We start from the raw sequence: 26,090 nt of genomic DNA on the forward strand, positions 1-26,090 counted from the left end.
AGGTTCTTCAGGAACCTCCAATTGGTATTATTCTTTCAGATAGCCTGGTATTGTCTCAGCAGTGCTATGTTCTAATAAATGGCAAAGGAAATTACAAATACCTTGTCAATCTCTTTATTCATAGGTTAAAATGTAATGGCATACAGTTCTTAGCAATTACTGACTGAAAAAATTATTGGCAAAGAACAAGCAAAAACAGGAGACTAATTAAAAAAGCCGTCTTGCTTCAACTTTTGATTACATACAGAGTAATATACATATTTACAAGTATATTATATAAATATAATATATATGTAATCTCATAACCACAATAAATATCAAGAAGGTCTCTTTTAGGCACACAGCATAGAAAAAATGCAGAATCTGCACAATCCTTAAGATTCTTGGAGTGACTCACTCTTACATTGTTTTCACACTGAAAAAAACAAGTATTTTACACAAAATACGTAGGTTGCTCTGAAAATAATGCCTCCTATTTCTACAGAAACAACAACAGATGCAAAGAGAATAACGCTATCTGATAGAGCAAATTCTGAGCTACAAAACAGTTTTTGAACACAGTCACAGCTGTTAGCTATGCATTTTCACCAGTGATGAACAAGAGCCTGCATGCCACGCTTGTTAAAATCTGTACCAGTGAAGATGGCACATTGTTTCACAGCTGCTATGACGGCATAATTTCTAGGAAACTGTTGGCCATGCAGTCCATCTTCCATCAGCCTGAAAAGATGGAAGTCAGAAGGCACCAATTCTGGACTATACAGTGGGTACGGTAGGACAGTCCACTGGCAATGTGCTCCGTGTGTTCGAACTGTTATGGGGCACAGCCTGGCATTATCATGTTCTAAGAGAAAGGTTAACTTTTTCTATGGCCTGACCTTGGAAGTTTTAGCCTTCACCTTAGTCAGACTCATTATGTAGTGGTCAGTGTTGATAGTTTGTCTGGGTTACAGGAAGTCCAGAAGGATCACCCTTTACCATCCCAAAAGACAGCGCACACCACTTAACCTGCTGAAGGCTGTGTCTTAAGCTTTTTCTTTGATGGGGAACCTATATGTCACTGTTCTGCAGACTGCTGCTTTGACTCCAGCTCATACTAGCAATTCCACATCTCATCACCGGTAGTGATGTGATCCTAGACAGTGTCAACTTCAGCGTTTGTCCTGATAAATTTGAGTATGGTTTTCTTTTTTTCTGCTGTGACCATTTCTGGGACTTATCTGGTGAAAACTTTGTGATATTTCAATATTGCCGCCATCGTTTCCAGTGCATTAAAGCTAATATTCAGCTCTATACATGGTTCCCTAGTTGTAATCTGCTGATTTGCACAGATGCACTGACCAAGATGCTCTTCTTTTTGTGGTATGGCATTTGTGCATGGCCATCCAGAACATGGCCTGTTTCTCACATTTCTATCACCATTCCTGAAACACCACCCACAGCCTCAATGTGCTCATATCCTCATATCCATTGTTTGATCTCCATAAATGTTCAGCAAGCTTTGCGGAAGGTCAATGTGTACCATTTTTTTTCCCATGGAGAACTTCAGTGACACACCTTCGCTTCATATGCGCTTTCATGTCTGATGCCATTTGTTAGAATGCCCCTCAGCAGCTGTCACATGACAACAAAATGTAACTGATTACTGGTGGGAAGATTCAACCTCTGCTGCCACACCACCAACATCCACTTCTGATGCCATTGGCCATTATAATAAAATAGGAGGCATTAATTTCTTAACAGCCCTTGTATACAAATACAGTCTATGTAGTCCCCAGTGAACAGGGAATCTTTTCTTGCCTTCCCATGAGTCTACTCCTTGATTTTTCTAATACTATTGCTCTATACAGATATTACATAAGAAAATAGTTTGCAGGTTTTTTTACTTAGCTAATAGCCTAGGTAATTATCATTGCTAACAAAATAAGTACAGCTTATCTACATAAGATATATACAAATGTGTGCATAAACATGGGTTTGGTGAACTTCTTCAGAGCTCACTTTTAATACTGGGGGGTTAATCTGGAAGCAGAAAAAAAAAATACAGTTATATTACCTCAGAAATATTACATCATTTAAGTGGGATCTAGGCTTCAGTGTTGGAAAGCTTTAAAATTAGAAATTAATAAAAAAAAAATTCTCAGCTACACTGGCAGATGTAGGCTGCCACTGATTTTCCATTTTTCCTCAGTGCAAATGAAACTCAGAAAATTAATCCAAAGGCAGTTTTCTCAACCTGTACAGACAGTCATAACACCTTGAAGTCTGTCACTAGGGAGCACCTGAGATTGCACCTTAGTATGTGAATACGACCGCCTCTTTTAGGGGAAAAACAGAGAACTTTTTTTTTTTGCAATTACAAGTCAGATTCTGGCATATCAGGCATATCTGCCATTAAGTATCCGATACCATAGCGTCCATTTGGAGCAGTGTCCAGAGTTGGTGATCCAGTCTGCTTTCGATATATGTTTTTCCCAAAGTTCGGAGATGGCACTTCACTTGGACTCTTCCCATGAATTAGACTTGTATTATCTCCCTCAAGATTAACAGGCTCCTTTATTATCCGACCTCTTTTGTAGGATACAGATGCCAAGCTACCAGAGCTGTCATCAATAAGGTTGCAGCGGCGCACTATTAAGACTATTGGGACAGGCAGTATGGCTAATACCATCAGAGATATACAGACAATCATTCCCCATGTTGGATAGCTGTGGAACTCTTCTGTAGCCTGAGAACGCAAAGAGAAAAAGATTAAATAAATCTCTACTTTAACAAGAGCAAATCTGCAGTTCTCACTAAGGCCTGAAGTTTTCAAATATATGCTAATCTACTTGTCATCCTGCATCCACAATGTGGGCATCGCTGAAGGTTTTGAAGTTGAACAATCATGGAATGTATGATTGGTATTTTGCTGCCAGGAAGCAGTACTAAACTGCCATCCCAAAGTTTCTCACATTCTCAGAGCACTGAAGCAGAGTCCAAATCAGGATTTTCATATTCAGCCTTCTGCTAAATCTGCCTGTAGTTCCCTTATCCTTTAAAACAGCAGAGCAGCATGCACTGGTATCTGTAACCAGGCCTGGAAAATAGATCTTTGTTTGGTAGGCTAACAGCTGAAGTAGACAGGGACTGTTTCAGATCATCTTGTGGAATTGTTCTGCTTTGTCTAAACTTCACATAAACTGTAATTTATTTACTGGGCCAGTGACTACCCCACAAGCATGCCTCTCTACTCCAAGCATGAATCACTGGACAACACTCTCAGTTTGTCTAACAGCTCAATTAGTATTCAATTTTATAAAGGGAAAGGAGAAACCCAAGCCTGCATTATGAAGGCATAATGACTTCAAAGGTCAGACTATTAGACTAGCTTAAGACGATGGTATGGATTAAAATTCAAGCTCCACATAAGGCACAGCAGGTACTACCTGTTCCCAAAAAGGAAAAGATATCACACTGCTAATCTCAATATTTAGTTCCAAGTAAAAAATTGATGTGGTATCTGAAATACCAACAATTTTCTGCAGTAAGATAAAATTTAGTGAAAGTGAACAACTTCTCTTGCCCTTAAAACATCTCCAACATACACGAACAAACCAAAATTTACCAAAAAACACATATATTCACATCAAGTGGTTATATTTTAATGCAAAAAAAGACTTCAAAATTTAAAAGATTATTAATCACTGTATCATTTTTTATACTGATATTGAATTTGTAATTGAAAACTTTTGATTTTTTTTTTCACAGACTTCTGAAATACTTCATATTTGATTACTGTGATTGCAATGACATCTACTATATACATACCGTATCTTCAATCCATGCATTGTAGCCAGGAGGACTTAATCCCATTTGGACAATACTAGCTACCAGCAAACATAACAATACTAAAGGTGAAACATACTTCCACATGTAGTAATAATACTGGCTTGGAGAAAATCCAAGCATATCTTTCAGATCCTCCATGAATCTGTGAAGGAAATAAAAGGTTATCGTTACCCTGGCCGCCTCTGAGATTTCAAATGTTGTAGCAGACAGTATCTAATTTGAAAGAATAGACAAGCTGTATGTATAGAAATGCCTGCAGACTGGAAGGCATGAAAAATAAAACTTTATTACAGTTCTGAAAAATTGAGCAAAAAATTACTCCACAGTGTAATGACTCAGTAAACTAGCTTTTGAACACTGAAGATTCAGACATAATACACTGTAACTAATACAGTAAAATAGTGTGATGCCCTTCTAGTCAATAAAAGTTTAGGTTCCAAGTTTAATGCCTCATCCAAGTTATAATGTTGGATTGCTGAAGAGAAAATTGAGACTAGTGGCATCTTAAAGTGCATTAAATGAATAATTTTTGGTGAGCAGAGAGAAACAGTGAAATACCTGTAATTTTACTAACCAATTAAATCACATTTACAACTACTCCTTTGAAACACAGGCTCACTTAGTTTGTGAATTCAAACGATACTGTGTGTTACCATGTATTTTCAGAAGAATAATCTTTTGTGTAGAAGTAAACATCAAAGCAGAATTGGAAGACCAAGCTACTTTCTATTAGCTTCTATTAACAAGGTTGAGTATTACCCTTTCTGTTTCTGTCACTTTCATGGAGGCTGAAACTTGAAATTCTGTTTCTGCCTCATACAAATGGCCTTATCCTGCAATGAGTAGTAAACTACATGAGTAGTTCAGGTACTCTAGGCAGTGGAAAGGGTGAGATTTTAGAAGCAGACCAGACCACCTAGTTCTGTAGATGAAGCCACATGTCATGGACATAGCCTGTGACCCTTTCCAGTTTTTATGAAGGTAGAAGAAAAAGCAGACACTGCTTCTAAAGCAGGACAAACCTAGTCATGGCTACTATTCAGCTACACCTCCTTAACCCATTGTCAATCTGAGCATTAGAAAGCAGCAGGACTGCTCTTTTTGGCAACTGCCAGGCCAGAGAAGATACTAGCCCTCCTGCCCTCTTCAGAAGGCCTTAAGGGAGAATGTAGTAGGCTAAATTTAACATGTGAGCAGCTTGTTAAACCATTCTGGAAAGATTCATTTACAGAAGTTTACAAAAATCTTTTTAATGCTTGCCGAATGCTTGCTGAGGTGTGTGCCATCACTTCTGAGCACATGTGAAACAACACATCTTACAGATTTTGCAAAAATAATTTAGAATCCATATGTGTACTGCAGTGTAAAAGAACATCTTTATACATAAGTTATGGTTTGCATCATATAAGCTGCTGAAATAAAAGTTTGTGAAGTTTTAAATCTGCCTTCTTGTGCCTCAAAATTGCACGTTATGATCTGAACAAAACTATTTTTGTATTCTTGATGGAGTACATTGTTCCAGAGCCAGTAGAAAAAGAGAATATTTTTAGAACTAATTATTTTGGAGCGTGCACAAGTCTTGATTCTCTTTTAATTCCCTTATGGTCCTACTCCCTATTGAAATGTGTGCATGAAAAAAGTTCTTATAGCAATAAATACATTTTGAGAGCAGTTACACATGTGACGTTACTGTCGCATAAACACTGAAAGAAATTTTGAACCACATAGTTTGGGGTATTCTACTTTTTGTTTACGCCATACTGAAACACACCCTTAAAAAGAAGCTGAATTTGGAAAGGGTTTGTGCCCTCTAAAGATTGCCTTTTCTTTCCACATTCCCCAGCTCTACACCTAATGAAACATAAATCCATTCTCTTCATTTTCAAAGTCTTTCATCACCTTCTTCACTCTATTAATATTTTTTATAAGCCACCAATCTCATGTTCTTACAGTTTCTGTCAAATTATGTAGAAACATTAGAGATACAATGGCTTTCATTCCTCTCCTCAGTCACCACTGCTAGAAGACTGAGCTTTTTTTATCAAACATGCTTCCTCCATTTAAGTTTTCATCCTATTCTTTGCTATAATTTCCTATTTTTCCCCTCACAACTAATGCAAAGAACATTTAAGTGCAAGAACACCCCATAATAATAAATAATAAATGAAAAACTTCTTACTGTTACAGCCACTAAAGTTTGCTTTATTTCTCTCAGACTACCCAAAATACTGCAGATTTGTTCAAAATGCTCCTCCTCATCTGCTGCTTAGACCACTGTTATGACTTCTTCAAATCCTTTCCTTACTGTCCTTTACATATATAAATTCCTGATATTCGCCCATCCATTCTTCTTTCTACCTCTAATTTTGATTCTTTCATTGCATTCTCTATTTGTTCTATGGGTTTCACCTGACACACTATGCTTTGTTCCAAACTTGTTCTTTTTAGACTTGATTCTAGTCCAGAATGACCCACTTTGACTCCTTTACTGCACCAAGAATAACAGTTTTATAATCATACAGACCAACAAGAAATAATTGCAAAAATAAATTCCTGTTTTCATTCTTAACTCCTACTGTGCTCATTTTATTTTGCTTTTCTATCTTTGTCTTACAGTTAGTTTACAAAGAAGGATATCTTTCTACTGACTTGAATTCATGTGTTCATAGCAAATAGTTGGTGCTTTAGAATTATAACAGTAGTAAGTATTGCAATGAATACTCTTGATATGAACAGGGGAATGTACTTCCTTTAACTTACTTTTCTATTCCATAAATTCGGGTAACTGCAATGTTCTCCAAAATCACCACAATAAGCAGGGGCAGAGTAGCTGAGTAGTCATCAAACATTGTGACAAAATAATTTCCAGAGCGCTGCACGAAGATCAAGCCAATAAAAAATGCCACCAAGCAGCAAATGACTGGAATGAAGGACAGAAATATGAGTTGTAACAACAATTTTCCATAGAAAAAGAGGAAATGAAGAGAGAGTTTGAAATAGTAAAGATGTAATTCAACACATTATTCCATTTACTCAAAGTTGAAATAGTTTTCCTTATTTTGATTTTAGTTTTGAGAATATTAGGAATTCTAAATACTCCCTATGAAACAGAAAAGTAATGAAATCATAAGTATTGGAACTGCCATATTAGAGCAGCCCTTGTTAATCAGCAGAGATTAATTAATGAATTTTTTTCTCATTAAACGTTTTACTTAATGTGACTGCAGGATAAAATGAAGAAAACTGGTGAGCTGAGCATCATATTATTTAGTCGTTAAATCCCCTACATAATAAGCATAGATTTTTTTCAACTAATTTCATCAAGAATGATGTAACTGTACAAATTCCAGTTATTTGCTATTGAATACAGTAGAGAAAGGAAAACAGCGATGCTTTCCTTAAATACTGCGGTGTGAGATGACCATTCTTCAACACAGGCAGAATCTCTCCATTGGTACTCTCATTAATCACACTGACTTTTACTAACTCTGAGAAAAGAACCTGAGTAAAGGTGTATGTACGTGATTTTAGAAAACCATCACATGCAAAATAAAGATGCACCCTTACTTGTAAATTACACTCTGGTACGTACATTATGCATATATTCAGCATATACACATACTGACTCCACAAAATAACTTTAAGCACATTTGTTGGTTTCTCTGAAAAGTAGAACTATAGTGAAAAAAGTTGCAAGAGTATTCATACTTCCATAAAATCTGATAATTTGTGGTTTCTAAACACAAGCTCTAGTGAAAGAATAATCCTTATCAAATCTCAATGATATTGTATGAAGCTTAATCCAGGCATTCCAGTTTTGTAAGTAAATCGTAAAAACACTACACTACATTGTAATCCTTTAAGCACAACTGACTTAAATATTGAAAATAATACATGTATAACACTTTCAAACATTACCAGAGAAAAGCAGTTCTTTAATACTGCTTTTTCAAATGGCGTAACAAGGAGTTACCATAACATGCACCATCATCAGAGTAATGACCATGTAACATGGTATTTGCTTATATACTTAGGGCAAACAGCTGATTTCTAAATGTCACATTAGTTATTAGCTATCCCTGAAAAATAATCTGATTAACATTTGTGAAGAATTTTATTTTATTTTTAAACCAAGCAACGCAAAGCAAAAAAAAAAAAAAAAAAGTATGTTTTGCATTATTATGTGTTACATACTACCTGAGTACTCAGCAGTCAGGAAAAAAATAGTATTCTGCCATACCAGGCAGTAGTTAACTCCTTCCTCCACATACCCAGAAAATGATAAAGCAGCAGGTTTTTTTTATTATTATTGTTACTTTTTGTTCCTACAAAATCCAAATTTGTACTTAATATACCAAGTGCATTGCAACTCTCCTAATGATTTTCAGAAACACTTTTTCATATTTTATGCTGATTTTCTATCTTTCAAGTAAAAACAAAGAAACAACCTGCTACAAGGTAATCAAAACTATGTGAAGAGTTTATAACTCAAATAATATAATAACTTCAGACATTATAAAGAGAAAAAAAAACTTGTTTAAGATCCTTTACACATTCAACAGAGAAAAATATGTTCTTCTGGAGAGGATTTTTAATATAAAAAACATTTCATAATACATTAAGATTTCATTTGCTTCTATCATTATGATTTATTGTAATTTGCAATACACTTTCATCCTTTCTTTCTGCTTTGTTTCCTTTATGTGTGAGACAGGCTTGGATAGAAAATGTTCCAGAAGACCTCATAAGAACCTAATGTGAAGAAATTTTGAACAGAAGTTCTCTAAATTGAAGTTCCCTGTTCCAGTTCTTGTAGCATCCAGAAGAAGTATCTACTTGTACATATTAACATGCATATATGTGGATGTACAGTCTGGAACAGTGATTTTCTCATCTGTTCAATGTAAGTACCGAAAAGTTTAAAGTCAGAAAACCAAGACTTATTACTTTTGGCTTATTGTTTTGGTAAGAAAAGAAAGGTTATGAAACTCACCAGTAAGAATTTCTTTCCTAATTTTGAAAGTATCAACAATGGGTGTGATGATGCCTTCAATGGTTCCAAACATACTTCCAAGTCCCAAATTTACCAACATAAGGAAGAACATGACCGACCAGAAAGGAGAAGCAGGAAAGTGGGTCATTGCTTCTGTAAAGGCAATAAAAGCTAAACCAGTTCCTTGAACAGCCTGTCAGAAAAAAATCCACATTATAATTCATGGGTAGTAGCAGTAGTCTTAGTAGTAATAGTAGAGTGACATTTTAACTTCATGCTCTATTAACAATGTTAATATCTGCTATTAGTATATAAAGGACTTCACTTCTGTATCCGTGTTTCAGATTTAAAAGGTTTGAATAGTACAAAACTTTTTGATGTCTACTTAGACATCAAAATTATATTTCAGCTTCAAATGCTGATGGAATTGCAGAGAGTTCAGTGTTTGAAGTCTCTTTGTAATAAAGTTAGAAAAATGTTCTCTACATGTAGGCTTTATCACAAGGATTTCAAATCAGGATGATGTCAATTAAACAAATGTCTACTAAGTAATTAACTATTTTCATTTCCACTGAAGTGATATCTATATGAAATAATATTAAATAATATTGACATTAAAAGACATTGTTGAGATGTTGAATAGATAAATCCCTACTTACAATTTGGAAAAATGCCTGTGGTTAAACAGAACTTCAAAAATTTACCATCTCTTGAGAACTAATGTTATGGCTACAGTATGCTAGAAATCAGTGGAAATGTCAAACTCAAAAGTGCTCACCAGAACAAGAATAAGATCCACAACAGAATCATATTTTCATGCAGACTGCTGTAGGGATGAGTACTGATTCTGATAGGTATACTTTATTTTATTTCATGCTTACAAATATTCCCTCTTCATAACATTTTCATGTAAGGTGTATTTATTTCCCTCACCTTGTCAAGCTCATCTTCAATTTTACAAGATTTCAAGCCTAGTGAATCAAACTCTTCTTCTTTAACTTTCTGAATAATGTCATAAACTAAATTGTAATCTTCTGCTGTAATGCTTGAGAAATTGATATGATGTGGGATCATATCTTGGCTCAGATTTCCTGTTTTCAGAAGTTTTAAGATCTTCTCTGAATTTCTGTAAAACACAATAAAACAGAGAAATCAAACTTGATGATCTATATGCATTCATAAATGAAATTTACCATAAAAATAATAATTAAAAAACTGATATTCATACTGGATAACACATTTTTCATTTATGATATTGGCTTTGAAGCCCAGAACTGCAAACACCACCAAGGTTGCCAGCACAGAAGTGAAAAAATTGATGAAGGACACCAGTACAGCATCAAAATGGCAGTTGTTGTCTCTCTTGTTGTAGCTTGAAAAGGCAATGACTCCACCAAATCCAAGCCCTAAGGCAAAGAACACCTGAGTAGCAGCTTCTCTCCAGACCTTGGGCTCCAGCATTATTTCAAGCTGTTTGAAATTAGATACAATACGTGTCAGCTATAACATGCATTTCTGTTACACACACATAAAACAAAACAAAACAAACAAAAAAAATCAACAACACACGAAGACAACCTACATCGTATAACACTAACAACCCACTGTACCCCACTATAATATATAAATATATTTACATTATGATAAAGCTCAATGTTATGTGCACTTACAGACCAGAATTTCCATTTAATTTATACAATATAAATTGTAAAGAGAAATATTCTACGCAGTAGAATGAGATACTACTGAAGTTATGCGATAACTGAAATAGCAGCTAGTTACACTGTGAAATCAGAGAAAACATTTGTCATTTTTAATTCGTAGTACTCGCTCACATTACTGTTACAGTACTTGTACAGACAGGCATTAGAATTAAGATTTCTTTTGGGAAGACAAACCCATTTATAAATGCAGTAAGTACGTTGCATTTTTTTAAATTCTGTTTTTAATTTAAAAAGCAACAAATTGAATACGAAATACACATGCTTATATGGAGTTCTATTACATGCAAATATTGTAAAGCAAAAATATAGCATGTAAAACAAATACTCAGTCACCAGAATTTGTATAGTGCACAAGTAGAATCTCCCTTATGACAAGTTCAAAGCATCCAGCCAAAGTTAAATGAGTGATGTATTTCAGGAATAACTAATCTTTGTATCTCAATTTAAATGTTAACTCCGTAAACATTTGCTCTGCAGATGATCACACTTCAATAAACATCTTTGTTTAAAGTTATTAGTCGTATATCTAAGATCCTTCTCAACTCTGAATCATAAAAAAGAAGTGCATACTTCAATATTTCATCTTCTTGAGCTGATCCAGTGTCTCTGTCCACTTAAGAATGACAAACCTTACTTCTTCAAATATTATAACCTTACTTCTTCAAATACTATAACCTTACTTCTTCAAATATTATTTTTTTTTCTAAAACTCAAACCTTAATAAAAACAGTAAGACTGGAAGGCTGATGCAAGCAACAGAAGACTATCTTATTCTGAGAAAAAAAAGTCTGCAGTTGTTATATATAGATAATAAACACCTTCTTTATTCTTCAGTCTTCTAAGTAAATACCCCAAAATAAATTACATTTGAAAAAAAAAAGTTTTATTATATTACACTAAATTTGTTCCTGTCAAATGTATATATTTTTTAATAATTTCAATACTCGAGTAGCTACTGTATCTACTTCAACCTGCTTATATCAGAATCATGCTAGAGACATTCCACTGGAGGGTGCTACAGGACTAGTCTTCATTTTACCAAATCTAACTGGTTTACTTAATAAAATGCTTCTCTGTTTTCACAGACTGCATGGAAACAACAAAATGGGGAGTCTGAATACCTAGATCGTTTCCTGGGAGCCTACAATCCAAGTTAGTGTTTAAGTACAGAAACATTCTGAGGTTTTTATAAAAATACTTCTGAAGGTTTATGTCTACATATTCTCCATCTGGCTTGACATGATTCCTAATCTCAAATTTAAACCATAACTTATATTTTGATAATAACAATGATAAATTGGAACATTAAGTCTTCAAAGTCTGTTTATCTGAATATTTGAAAAAAATATATAATTAAATGATGAAGTTAACTATAAACTGAGGATCAACTGCAGCTTTTGTTGCATGAAAGATGAAATAATAGAGAGCGCAGGGTGGATATTGAAGAGGAGTTTCAGTATTGATTCCTTCTCAGGATGCACTGCTAGTTTTTTAGCTAAAGAAAGAATACTGACACTGAGAAACCAGATGAAAGTTCAAGAGGTCTGTATTCCATCTCTGCTATAGATTTCTTCTTAGTCAATAAGCATTACTGTTCTCTGTTCCCCAGATTTCACCAAATTTGCCTAGGCAGGCTGCAAGCTCCTGCAGAACTGCAACTCTATAAAGGAAGTGAAGTTTATTTCTAAAAGAAATAGATCCTTTCAAAAATGACATATTAATTATTTAAATCTATGACAGTAGTCAACACTGTGACACTTCAGAACGAAGCATTTAAATCCTAGAGAATCACGAGATTAAAAATGCACAACTCTCTTCATTACTCAATTCATCAAGTTTTCTAAACATTCTCATTCCTATAAACAACACTTTCAGTTGCTTTGTAAAAGCAGCTAACTCAGGGAACCTATCATGTAAGGGAGGTAACTCCACACATACATTTAGAACACTTGGAACCTTACTGACCTTAGGGCTTGATATTTTAAACAGGAAACAATCAAACAGGAAAATGATCCATCTTCTATGAAGGCAATATGCTTATCTGAGAGCACTCACAAATAGTCAAATTGCCCCTGAATCTTTAAATACACTAAGGGGAAAAAAAAAAAAAAAAATACATTAAGAACATACCTTAGGTGTGAACATATGACGAATTCCATCCAATGATCCATTAAGGAGCAGTCCTCTGACCAGAAAGCACAAGAGCACCACATAAGGAAAAAGGGAACTAAAGTACATGATCTAAAAAACATTAGAAAGAAATTTAACATGACATCAGTTGACATTATTTTCAAAAGTTGCACATTCAGTATCTTTTGTACATATGGCTGAATTAAAAACTATTTGTTCACAAAGAAATATACAAAATATGTTCCCTGCAGAACAGAGCAAAATCACAAGACTGTACTCAAATAAATTCCGTACTGGATTAAAACATTACAGTTGCCAATACATTAACTAGCTGATAACAAACTGTAAGCCTTCTAGGGAAACTGTGAGAGAAGTCAAGGAGAAGATGAGAAGGACAGAAACAGATTGTTTCAGAAATGTTTCCCTTTACAAATGCACTTTAACTCAAGTACGTGATACAATAAAGATGGAGTATGAACAGAAAGTCTTTCTGAGTTCAAAAGGAGAGAAGCAGCAGTCTGGAAAGTATTCAACAGATGGAGTCAAAACACTAAGGAATGCTTACTGAAAAAAAAAAAGAAAGAAAAAAGAAAAGAAAACGGGATATTCTCTGAGCTACAGAAACATTCAAGATCTCACTAGTTTGATCCATAAAAGCAAGAAACCAATATTGCTTTGACTATTGGATGACAAAATGTCACAGGGCGTTGAGAATCCAGAAGTGTAACGCTACACGGTTTCTAACAGATTTTTTTTTGTTACTGTTTAATGTTAAGATCAACAATTCTGGGCTTCTGTATCATCAAATAGAATATATTTATGGTACAATGTTTCATAATCAAATATGATCTTTTACTCTCCATCACTGAAAAGCAAATTTATTCTCTGCTTTAAAGTTTAGTAAAACAATTCTACTGCTAAACTTGAAAGTCATTTCTGCAACTAAAATACATTAAAGTACACTGAAGAGATCAAAGATAGTTCCTGCTCAACAAAAAAACTCCTAATAACAAATAATTAATAGGTGACAGGAATTAACAATAGATCTCATCTGAGGAACAGATCTCAGCAAACCATTCACTGGCCAGTCTATCTGGCTGGATGGGAAAGAAGTCAAAGTGATGTACATCCAAAGAGATGTTTGGTCATTAATCAAAGAAACAACCTAGAATCCTGACTGTGATAATGACAGAAGCATGGATAATGACAGTAGCAATAAAAAGCAAATGCAAGGAATTTTGAGGTAAACTGCAATCACGCTAAGCATTACAGATATACTCAGAAACTTAATTCCCTAGACATTCAGAAGCACACAAGCTCACGTTGCATTAACAGTTCAACAAGGCCAAGTTGCAGTGATTTGCAATAGTTATGTTGATGAAAACCAAAATGATTTTTCTTCAGATCTCAATCCCCGCAAAATTACAGTTCCCAAGGAAATTACTACAGTTTTAATGCTTAACTACTAAGAGAGTAGGGATTGTACAAACAGTGGTGTGAGTCATAGCTTCCAGCCTACTCTTACATATTTAATGAAAGAACAGAGGGTGTGGTGAACAAAAATGTAGTAAAATAACTCTTAAATGCTTCAAAGTAAAACACTTGTCATTTAGGTAAACAGCATACTCACTTTGCCAGAAGACTGAATGCCTTTGATCATGGCTAGGCATACCATGACCCAGGCAGCCAGCAGGCAGATAGTCATCTTCCAATTTAAACCCCCACTCTCTGACAGAGAGCTGGAAATATTCAGTGCTTCTCTGTACCAGTAATAGGTTGTCGCAGAACTCTTTTCACACTCTGGCTCCACAACTGTCAAGACATGTTAGCAAGTGAAGATTGGTTTAGGACAGACGTATTTTCCCAACACTTCACTGTAAAGTTTTATCAATTTCCAATTCTTTCAGTCATGCCTTCAATGCTGACAGAGAAACTGAATTCACAGAGTAAAAGAAAATGGAACTGCTATCAATTGAAAGTTCTGGATATAACTTTTTAGAACACTCTTTTGGTATTACATATTCCTCTGCTTATCGTCAATACAAGTCCTCAGCAGAAATAATTTTTTAGCTAAGTAAATAAAAACTTACATTTCATTTTTAACCCATTAGATTTTCTATATATAAAACCATGAGTTACTGTCTGTGAAAATTCTCCCTCTGATCTGTGTCTGTTTTGATATGGAAATCAAATCAACAGACACTTAATTACAAATGTTAATAACAAAGCAATATTAAAGTGATGAGGAAACGAAAAAAAGACTCCTTCACACTTGCGTTCTTAGGAAAGGTGTATGCATTCCAACAGTTACTTTAAAAAAATACTTGACATTTTTGTAAATTATTTTTTACAATCAACCATATTTTTATGCTAGGTCCTGAGTGAAGGTGATTAAACAAAACAAGGGAAAAATACAGCAGGCATCATATCTTCACCAAAATAAACTGTCAAACGTGTCAGGATGATATCAAATATAATACTTTTCTGTGTTTTAGCTTAGTTTAAATGACCTCTCCTGAAATTAGGCTGAAAAACTCTGTCTTACCATTTGGGCAGGATAAGAACACGTAAACAGACAAAAATTGTGGCTCAACCATGGTCTTGTGGTCCAATGCTTGTGGAATACAGCCGATTGTAATGAGTGCCAACATTCACAAATATTGATTATTTATTGCAAATAACTGAAGCAAGCAACTCTTGCAAAGACCATTTAAAAACATCGTACAGCTTTTCAAATATCCGTGGTTATGGTATTCATTAAAGGAGGGGAGAGGAATACAAAAGATAATAAATGAAAATTTAAGATCTGATTTAAATAAACATTTCATATTAGAAAAGCAAGACAAATCCCATGTGTGCAATTATCGTAACTGAAATCAAAGTATAGGAAACTTTTTGTGCTATTGCATAACACTTCCACATAAAACATATTACAACAACAACAAAAAAAAGACTAATGATCTAACTGTTACTGGTGGTACAAAGCAAATAGTGCTTTAACCATATAAATTTCATTGATGTTTACAGCTTTCCATTTTCTGCTTTGTTAGCAGTGCAATCCCTCTTATTTTATCGCCAGGATGTATGCCATACTAAAAGAAATGGAGAAACAACTCTTCTACTTCTGTTTTTCACCATGAAAAGAAGTATCAAAATCAGAAAGTTATGAGAAATTGTATTTTACGGGTTTTTTTCCTGCAACATACTAAGTAACCTGATTTTATTACTTATTACAAATGCTGCTGACTGCAATGTTCTTTTCCAAAACCTCTGCAATTGTCTTAGATTAGTTGTTGTATTTTTTCTTATTAAAATGCAAAACCTGCTTTGTGTATAACACCTTTTCCCACAATATCTGCTTAAAGCACATTTTTTTCTCTTTTTAGTTTGAAAATCTCAAACTTGATGTGATGACAAAATGACAGTAGAGAATTAAGAAGGAAACTGTTCAACATTTCAGAAAAAAAAACTGAGACAATAAAGAGAAAATCTCTTTTCATTCTCTTCGGTTAGGTCAACAATAACCAGCAATAAAAAGAGATAGTTTTAAAAGCAGACTTTTAATTCATATTTTTTTCCCAATAAGCCTTGATGAAAATCCAGTGAAATTCAGCAGAAAGTCTTGGTTTTACTTAGTGTTGGACTTGTGTTTGTATGATAAAAAAGAACGTTAACAGACTTACATGTATGGGACGCATTTTTAACTAGAGGACATTGGTCCCATGGCAATGGATGCTGAAAAGACTGGGAAAAGTAAAACAGACTCCATCCAATAATGACATTGTAGTACAGGGCCACAAAGAAGCATACCTATTAAAAAGACCAAAAAAAAAAAAAAAGACAATAACCAAAAAAAGTAAAGAATTTAATAGAAACTACATTTTTTAATTACAAAAATAAAAAAAAAAAACACCCAACTGACATTATACCTTTGCAGATTTCTGAAGGTGAGACATGCAACTTAATTTTCGCTAAAATAAGACAGAATAAGAACTGAATGGGTTGTTTTACTAAACCTTGTTTGATGACGACTTCTTCACTTTTGTTTTTCTCTGTATTTATCTTATGACACCTATATTTTCACAGGATTGTTTTTTTCCCCCCAGAAGCCTAATCTGTTCCCAAGTTCCTAATCTCCAAAGAATGGTAAAATACAAGTTAACTGGTTTTACAAGTACATCCATATAAACATTTTTACTGTACTAATTTAAGAACTTCCTAAACAGTGTAAATTGACCTTATAGCCTAGCTACAGGTCAGTGCCTTTTCCTTGTAGGAAAATAGAAAGTCTAAATCATACAAATTGGAAGTGAATTAAGGTTAAAAACAAATGAACAAACAAACAAAAACTTACTACACAGCTTGCAAACCCAATTCCTCCAAGTTTAGGGCTGATATAATTCCATACACCAATACTCCCTCGGCGGATTCTCTGCCCCACAGAAAGCTCCAAGAAAAAGAGCGGAATCCCTATGATCAGTAGCAAGATTAAGTATGGCACAAGATAGGCACCTACAAAAGGAACAAAGTAGAAATCTTTGTGAGTGAAGAAAGTCACAGTCTGACATAACTCATATGCATCCACCTAATACCTTCAAGTTTGCATTATTCATTGCAAAGCTTTGCATATAAAGACTGATTTTACTTGGATGTTGGTCATAAATCTTGTAAGATCAGAAAAGCCCTGAGATACTTATTCCTAAAGCACTGAAATGTTTTGAGGCAAACTTTACTAAAGTGAATCATTACCTAATCTAGTTGGTTGTTTGAGTCATTACTTTTGCATGTGTAAAAATTTGGGCATATGAACAAACTTCTTTTGTACAATCATTATTTCCTAAAAAAACCTCTGAATTTGGACTTGTAACATAGCAGAAAACCTGAATTTATAAAGGAAATACAGAGCATGCTGTGGTATTACAACACTGAATTTCATCCAACCTACAGTGCAGTTTCAAAAGACTTTCTTTTTTTCCTACATACACTCCAGATGCTTGGGAAGGGCAGAACAGTGATCCTATTCAGCTAAGCAAACAACAACCTTGCCCCATTTCTACCAGACTCTAGGCAGAGACATGAGGTAGAAGTGAGACGGAGTTATCAGAGAACCAGACAGCCCACCTGGACTACTCACAAGCTCCTGCTAAAGACTTTTGAGAACGCAACTCTTTTATAGGCATGTAAAACATTTCCTCTTTTCAAGGTTGTATTCCCAGGAGTGGTCACATACAATTCTAATTTCAGGGTGTATCTCCATCTATTTCCACCAGCAAAACTACTTGCAAGCAAAATTCACATGTTAAGTGCACTGACAGTTTAGAGCCAAATTTCACCTGTGCTGATGAGGAACATATAGGACTACAGCTAAAACAAAGTCTAGATAACAGCAATTAGAAAGACATTACCTAATTTTCAAGTAGGTTTCAAGTGTAACTCTTATGATGCAATACAGAGTACTATGCTGGATACCCAAACTAAGTCTTTTAATCGCAACACTGTATGGCTAAAGAAATTCACCTGAGATTTTCTTTGTCAAAGCAGGCTACAAAGCAACAGGTCAAAGATGGAGCTAGTAAAGTGTCTAATCAGTCAAATCACATATGTGATGAGAGAGAAGCTGAGCACAGCTCAAAAGTAAATTCTGGATTTATCCTCAGCTCTAGCTAAGCGGTTTCCATACCCAGTGACAACTTTCTAGGATTTTTTCAAGAGTCTATCAAAATACATTATAATTTACATATACTTAATAGGTGGCTTATCTCAGGGAATAGGCTTTATTTTAGAAAAGTTAAACTTTCATAAGCAGTGCAGGAGGCATCAGATTTTATGGTACCATCTGCTCCTATTTAGGTCTATTTCCTATTTTACTATTCATGAAACACACACAAAGAGGACATCAGAACATCATCATCACCACCTTTGGTTATAAAGAATTTATGAAGATCCTAAGAGTAGAGTATTTGAAGTCTTGAATCTAAGAAAAATAAGAAAAAATTACACAGAAAATAAATAAATAAATAAATAAATAAATAAAAAGACAACTACTGATGGACCAGACAAAGAACCTATTGAACTCATTTACCCTACAGTCTGTAGGCTACTGTTAGCAATGAAACAGCTTTTTGAGTTTTATTTTCATGACAATATGACAATGCAATGAAAGCACTAGAGCAGCAATTGATCAAAAACTACACCAGGCTCTGAATAAACTACTAGTTTAGAGAATACAATGCTACTTCACAGAGACAAATATTGTGGTATAACTACCTATTTCATATACTGCCTGCTTAAGCATGTGATAGAAATATTCTTTGTCCTGCAGAAGCAGCTACATTCCCAATTTGTACTCTGGCATCTCTTGTGGTTCACCGTGTATATGCACATAATGTTACAAACACAAAGGACTTACTTTCTACTGAAAAAAAAAAAAAATTAAAAACAAACAAATAAACAAACAAAAAAACAGGATAGAAGGAAATAGATCTGATGAAAACTGAGAAATAGAGTAACAACAACATTCCAAAATGAGTGGGCCTATCAAAGACTGTACAAGACATACAATAGTAGTAATAGTAGTAAGTACTCATTCTCCCAAAATTTCTATGAGACAGAACTACACTGATAATTCACATTGTAAAAGACACATGGAAGCTTAGGCTTCACAAGCTTTAAAAATGTGGTGATATAATTCATTGAAACCAATTGTACATCGTTTTTTTTAATACTGCAAATTATACCTAATACCTTAATTAGGTAGGTATTGCACGGCTAGGCAGAGAAAAGCCTAAACATCTCAAAAAAATTGGGGCCTAAGTGACTTACCCTGTATCCCTCTGGATGACTGCACTAGAGCAGGAACTGAACCCAGCTCTTCTGTGTCCCAGTCCACAACCTTAATCACAAGGCTGCAAAGTTAAGCACATGTTTAAAGACTGGGCTGATGTGGGTGCTTTATGGTGCAGTATCAATGTAAGTAGCAAGATTTATCAGTCAGATTCAACTAAATGAGTTGAATGTGGTGCTAAATCCACATTACATTATATGTTACACAACCCTGTAATTCAATATGGATGGCCAGCAGATATCATCTCTTTACTTCAGGGCTTGTGCACAGGACCTGAAACACTGGTATTTTTATCAGTCAAACCTGCTGAGGTCCCTTCTGATCATCCCTGTAAGGACATAATGGTCAATGCTGCACATCTGGGTTTAAATACAATGAGGTTTAGATACACAGTTGTATAATCTAGTTGTATCAAAGCTGCAAAATGCTTCTCTGACCTATAGCTCATATACTCCACAGTATCTCAGCGTAAGTATTTTGCTGGATCCTTCCCTTGAAGCAAGACATACTTCAATAATCTGTAAGACGTCTTCACTTCATCATTAAGAAAGAAAGAAAGGAAGAGAGAAAGAAAGAAAAGAAAAGGGCATGGGTTTTAGTGAGTGAAGTGTTAGAAAACAGTTTCAGAAGCAATATAACATAACTGTTATCACCCGGATAGTACAGAACTTTTCTTCTCCTTGAAATAACTTGAAAAATCTAAAACCTTTAAAGATTTATTTCAATTGCTGCTGTGGTAGTTTTTCATTTACTGCTTCATTTCTGTTCATTGCAAGGGAGTTAAACTAGATGACCTCCAAAGATCCCTTCCAACTCTAAGGATTCTATGATTCTATGATTCCATGATTCAGTTCTTACTCGATGAAGGTGAGTTTTACCACTGCCTTGACAAGACATCAGTATTCTTGTAATTTACTGCATACTTACTATTAGAAAGCTTGCAAGAAGATCTTACCATATGAAAATTAACTTATTTTGAATATCAGATGATAAAATCTTCAATTTTATTAGAAGTGAACAACAAAACATCAAAGGTTTACAGTCCACTGAACTACTTTTAAGTGAATTTATTCACCATTACAAAACACAAACTGCTTTTATCAAGAAAACTCTAATAATAAAGGTTTTACATTTTATCAGTATGTTTACAGCCTATCTTACTGACTGGATGGTGTTCCTGTCAGTAGTCTTACATAGATTTAGTATTTGTGCCTATTTACAGAACTGCGTTTAGTTCCCCTTAGCCAATCAGTGCTAATGAAAAAATAAACTTGCAAATTAAAAATCAGACTTTTTCAGTGCACTGAGTAAGATAAAACTAAATTTCATGAGCCTGACGATACAGTGAAAATTAAGAATTCACAAACCACTGATTACACATTATTGATAAAAAGCTAAGTAACATAGCTGCTGAGTGTATCAGTGTTGGAAATACAAGAGAGTACTTGCTTTGTTCCCATTCCTCTAAAATTTAACAATGAGACTAAAATATCCAGTCACTGCTGAGTCTTTAAGAGTTCACATGTTATTTCCTCAGTAGTTCTCAAGAAGAGTTGCTTTGTTTTTCATGAGCTCACAGAATAAAACTGTTCAATCTGTTGATATTTCAGTACAAAATCTAGACTCCTTAACTATGTAATCTCCTGATACGATTTCACTCACGTCACTCTCTTCAAAATGCACTGGTAATTAATCTGCTATAGATTTTCTAATGCTAGTCACATCTTTTATATGTTTATCTTTTGTTTACTTGTTTTTGTTGCATATGAAGCAAAGGTGTCTCACTGAGTTCTGCCATATGAAAAAAATGACATCCATTGACACTCTTTGATGCTTGCTAAGAGTTTAGAGAGATCAAATAGTGGATGTGAATACAGTGGTGGGTGAGTGTTGTGTTTCAGCTGTGGTGACAGAGATGTGAAAAACAAACCACGTTCTGGATGACCATACAGATTTTTAAGAGCATGGCACGCAGGCTCTTGTTCATCACTGGTAAAAATGCATCTCTAAGGTGGTGACTATATTAAAAAACAGTGTTTAGTACCTGAGGATTTGCTCTAACAAATAGTGTTATTGTGTTCTTCGTCTCTGTTGTGGCTCCCATGAAAATGAATAGAAGACATTATCTTTGAATAAATATGAAGACCAGGGTCACTTGTCCACAACAGGACACTAAAGACAGCATGACTTCACAGGCAGGAAAGAATCATCTCAGTTTTGAGATAAGTCAAAGTATTAAAATATCATCAACTAAGGAATAAAGGGCACTATCAGAGAACAAAATATGAATTAAAAAAAAAAGTGAGCATGCTAATGATCTGGGTTAAGGTCTTCCAGATCCCTCTTTCAGTTTATTTTAAACAATTTGCTCTTCTCTGAATATCCCAAACTTCAGAAACTCCTTTCTCACTCAAACAGTCCAGACGTTGTGATTAGGACATATTCTCAGACAAATGGATTGAACAGCTTCAGGTTCCAACTGAATCCACAGAATCTCATAGACATCAAAAACAAGGAAAGAAGACAGCAGGACTGAAGCCAGGTGCAAGGGCAAACTGAGTGGACTATGAGGGAGAATCCCCCTGCATGGTGGTATCAGCTGTTACATCAGCTCTCCTATCTTACATAACTTCACTCTGAATATAATTAAATATTGAAAGACAAAAACCCGTGCCAGTGTTTAAAAAACTATGAGTTGTTATCATGCTGTTAATTATTTTTCTTCTATTCACATTGGCTACATCCCCAGATGACAGAAAACATTGTGAACTCCTTGAAATTTTGCTAGTTTTCACCAGCATGTGATATGGTCTACCCTGAATAGTTAATTTTCTATCAGAATTATTACAAAATTTGTTTTGTTACTTATTGTCTTTTGCTCCAAGTGCAACATGAATTAAAAGACAGAATTACAGCTAAATTGCTATATCAATTTGTTTTACTTTCTAAGTGTCTAACTTGACATTTATTCCTGAAATTCCGTGATGAAGTTTTTATACAGAAATGGTGTATATCTGAAAAACCACACATATTTGTTCTCAGATAGCAATAAATAAGTTTTATAGCGTAAAAATGGTTAATATAAAAAACTTTTTAATTTAGTTTGAGTATACGCATTTCTGATGCAAATTACCTTTGTGAGTCATTGAGGAATAATCAGCTTTTTAATCCGTAGGCTGCAATAGAGGAGACAGGGTTTTGCCTACCAGGGAGAAGGTGGATCTCTAGTGCGAATAGTGAAGGAGTCAAAGACTTATAATCAGGTCCCTCTGAATACTCTCAGACCCTTACTCATTGATCCTAGAACTCCTCTGAGTAAAGTAAATGCACACCACTAGAGCCTCAAATTCTTTTAATACTTGCTGTGTTACAGCTACATCCCTTGTGACGTTGAAGTCCATTACAGCTGCATACTAGCTTCTTTGATCCCCTCTTACAATAAACATTCTCTGGGAGAGACCAAAGAGTGAAAGCCAAGGAAGCCTTAGCTTTAATCATCACTTGCTTTCCTCTGTCTTGCAAAATTAGCAACCAAATTAAATTCATAACTTCAAACTGTTGCAATGCATTAGTCTTGAGCTTGACTGATCATTACAATGAAATTATCTAGAATATAAACATTTTAATAGCTACAACTTCAACTAGTATCAGTTTGCTCTAGAATTATTTAATAAAAGTATTTATTTTTCAACTAATAGTGATTCATGACTGATTCTAAGTTATCTAGTAAGCCAGATGACATTGTGTTTCATTGAAAACCTGTGTTGGTTTTTTTTGGGAAACTACATACAACTTGTTTTCTCAGTTAACATCACAGTTACAGATCAAGAAAATTTTATCTTCCATACAGACCATACAACTTTCCCTCCAGAATTAAGAAGAGAAAAGGAAGTAAAAAAAAAAAAAGTGTGAAAAAAAATTACTGCACTAAACAAATATAAAAGAATTTACACTTTATCCTGGAGATGGAAGACGTGAAAGTAGAAGTCTCCCATTTTAGCTTTTAAACTGAATAAGAGAAAATGGAGAATTATATGCTGATTACACTCTAGGCTAAATTCTCTACTTCTCATTTGCATCAGTTTTGCCATTCAGCCTTTGGAATCCAGTATGAATTACATGTTATTCTTCATTTTATGTTCTATACCATGGATTCAGTTTTTGTATCATAAAAACTATGTTTTGTTTCAAATTCAGCTATGATAGAATGAACATTAATGTTGTATAGCAGAGTACAGTACAGAATAGGATAAAATACTAATCCTAGAGGAAGGCCTCTAGCCACCTACTTTCTTCTATACTCAAGACTATAAGTGAACAGCTAATAAATAATGTTTTAAGTGAAAGGTAAAATATTTAGGAAAATAAAACTATGTAACAGCATAAAACAGATACACTCCATTAATGTAAATTTTATGATGTAAATTAATCATTATCAGTTAAAAAAAAATTCACTTGCTAATTTACCGGAAGTAAATAGAGAACTAAGAGTTAAAGGTAATCAAAAAGCAAAGCTCTGAAGCTAAATAGTAAAGACCGAATACTGCTTTGGTCCTTAAAGTGGAAGTAGATTTAATGCTTCGATTTATTACCCAAGTACTATAAACAACACTTTAGCACAATAATAACCAGGTTCTAAATAATGCATCATCTCCAGAAAGACCTAGCAGGGTTTTGGTTAACCAATAAGAAAGTCCCAAGAGCTGTAAGACACTTTCTGCCTCAAAATAAGAAAATGGTATCTTATAATTATCTGCTACTTACTCCAGCAGATTTGTCTCACTAAATAATGAGAACATGGATTTTTCCTCAAAAGGTCTGGTAGAAATTAAAAGAAAAATCTGACATGTTGCAGTAGGTGTTACTGTATCTGTGCTAACCTTAATCTTAAAGGCTAGCTTCATCATTTAGCTACCGCTATCACAAAACTTACCTCCACCATTTTTCTGACACAGATATGGGAATCGCCACACATTCCCTAATCCTACCGAAAATCCAACTTGTGCCAGAATATACTGGAGTTTGCTATTCCAAGCAGGTCTTTCGTCTTCCACATCTGAACCTTCTTCAACATCCACATCTTTTTCTTCCTGATCACCAACCATCAGCTCACTCTTCTTAAAGGCATCATCTGAAGAGTCTTCATTAGAGAGAAGGTCCTTAACTGACTCAATGACCTCATCATCTAGGTCTCTTTTCACTACCTTGCTGTTTTTAGGCATTTGTAATGTGAGAAAAATACAGAAGTCAAGTTTGGCTGGGACAGATGGAGAAGTGCTGAAGAAAGCTCTCCCTCTGCTAGGCAAAAAACTTTGCAGAAATAGAATAAAGATGCTGCCTGAGTCCTCGAAAGCAGGGAATCAAAAGTAAGGACTTCTCTGTTTCTGAATGTTTGTTCTACTGAAAGTATCTGTGAGGAAATAAAAGAAGAAAAAAAAAAAAGAATATTATTATACAATGCAGAACTTAATTTAGTAATTGTATGCTCTGGTTTACTCAATTTCCCTTATCTGCAAGGTCTGAGAAGAGAAAAAAAAAATAAAGAGAAGAAAGATATTAAATTGCTTTTACATTGTTGGACATAAATTCACATTTCGGTCCTAAGCTTTCATATAAAATGCATTTCATTCACTTGCTGAAGGTTTTTTTTTAATTATTATTATTGTTTTTTTTTCATCTGTTTCCTAAAGACTGATAGGCCAATTGCTTGTATTTCAATCTGAAAGCATAATCAGATTCTTTTTACTAGACATAACAGGGCGTGTACTTTGCAGACAATTTAGGTGACCAGCTCCATTTCTTTCATGACTTAGAAGCTCTACTGGAACTGTTGAGTTTATTAAAAAAACAATTTAAGCAAAGTACATTAATGTTTGGGGACCATTTCTGAAAGTCATACAGCAATTAAGATGTTGATGTATAGGACAAACTCAGGACTTCAAAAGCAAGGGAGACTTATTTATTCTTTATCTAGGAATACACAACCACAATCATATTTTCAAAGGAGAGAGCGTCATCTCTTCTGAGCTTTCATGCTTTAGATACTTTCTTGGAAAAAAGGAAGTAACTAAACATATATAAAACATTTAAGAAGCTGTTACCAAACCCATTGAAAAAGCCTACTGTTTCAAATGTGCATGTACAGAGAATAACATAAACAAAAAACCTGCATTTAAATATATGCTTTTCTTTAACACTCTGATGGACTTCCTTCCAGCTGCCATGCTGAAGGCAGGAATTTGGGTAGGAATTTTTTTCAAGGAACTCAGAAATTCTCTTCTATTCACATGGGACAAAACTGATACGTACAAAATCATCTGCACAATTAAGAGTCTTAAAAGGGATTTAGATTATGTGTTAAGCTTCTTGAAAACCTTAAAGCAGGACTAGATTTCCACACAGAGTCTAATCAAAACTCCTGACTGATGAGAATCAGAAATTCCTAGAAGATACATGCAAACTTTCAGATTTTGCATATGAACTTGTTACAATATCTGGTCCATAAGATGAAGATTGTACTATAGTGTGTGGAACTCACATAGAGCTGAGAACTGTTCATACTATTACT

The 26,090-nt window shown here is 34.5% G+C and overlaps 1 protein-coding gene across 1 annotated transcript; it reads right to left on the reverse strand.

Annotated features, from left to right (window-relative positions):
* Positions 1-549: 549 nt before the first annotated feature.
* On the reverse strand, positions 550-24,928 carry SLC6A15 (solute carrier family 6 member 15). Its single transcript, XM_031553782.1, has 11 exons — positions 24,456-24,928; positions 17,033-17,190; positions 16,362-16,488; positions 14,309-14,490; positions 12,679-12,789; positions 10,053-10,294; positions 9,758-9,950; positions 8,825-9,017; positions 6,592-6,751; positions 3,811-3,973; positions 550-2,728 (listed from the first exon to the last, which is right to left on the reverse strand). Exons 1-11 carry the CDS (start codon positions 24,742-24,744, stop codon positions 2,357-2,359), a joined length of 2,190 nt encoding a protein of 729 aa, XP_031409642.1. The 5' UTR covers positions 24,745-24,928; the 3' UTR covers positions 550-2,356.
* Positions 24,929-26,090: the final 1,162 nt, after the last annotated feature.

Source organism: Meleagris gallopavo, chromosome 1, assembly GCF_000146605.3.
Source record: "Meleagris gallopavo isolate NT-WF06-2002-E0010 breed Aviagen turkey brand Nicholas breeding stock chromosome 1, Turkey_5.1, whole genome shotgun sequence".
Classification (NCBI taxonomy): Eukaryota; Metazoa; Chordata; class Aves; order Galliformes; family Phasianidae; genus Meleagris; species Meleagris gallopavo.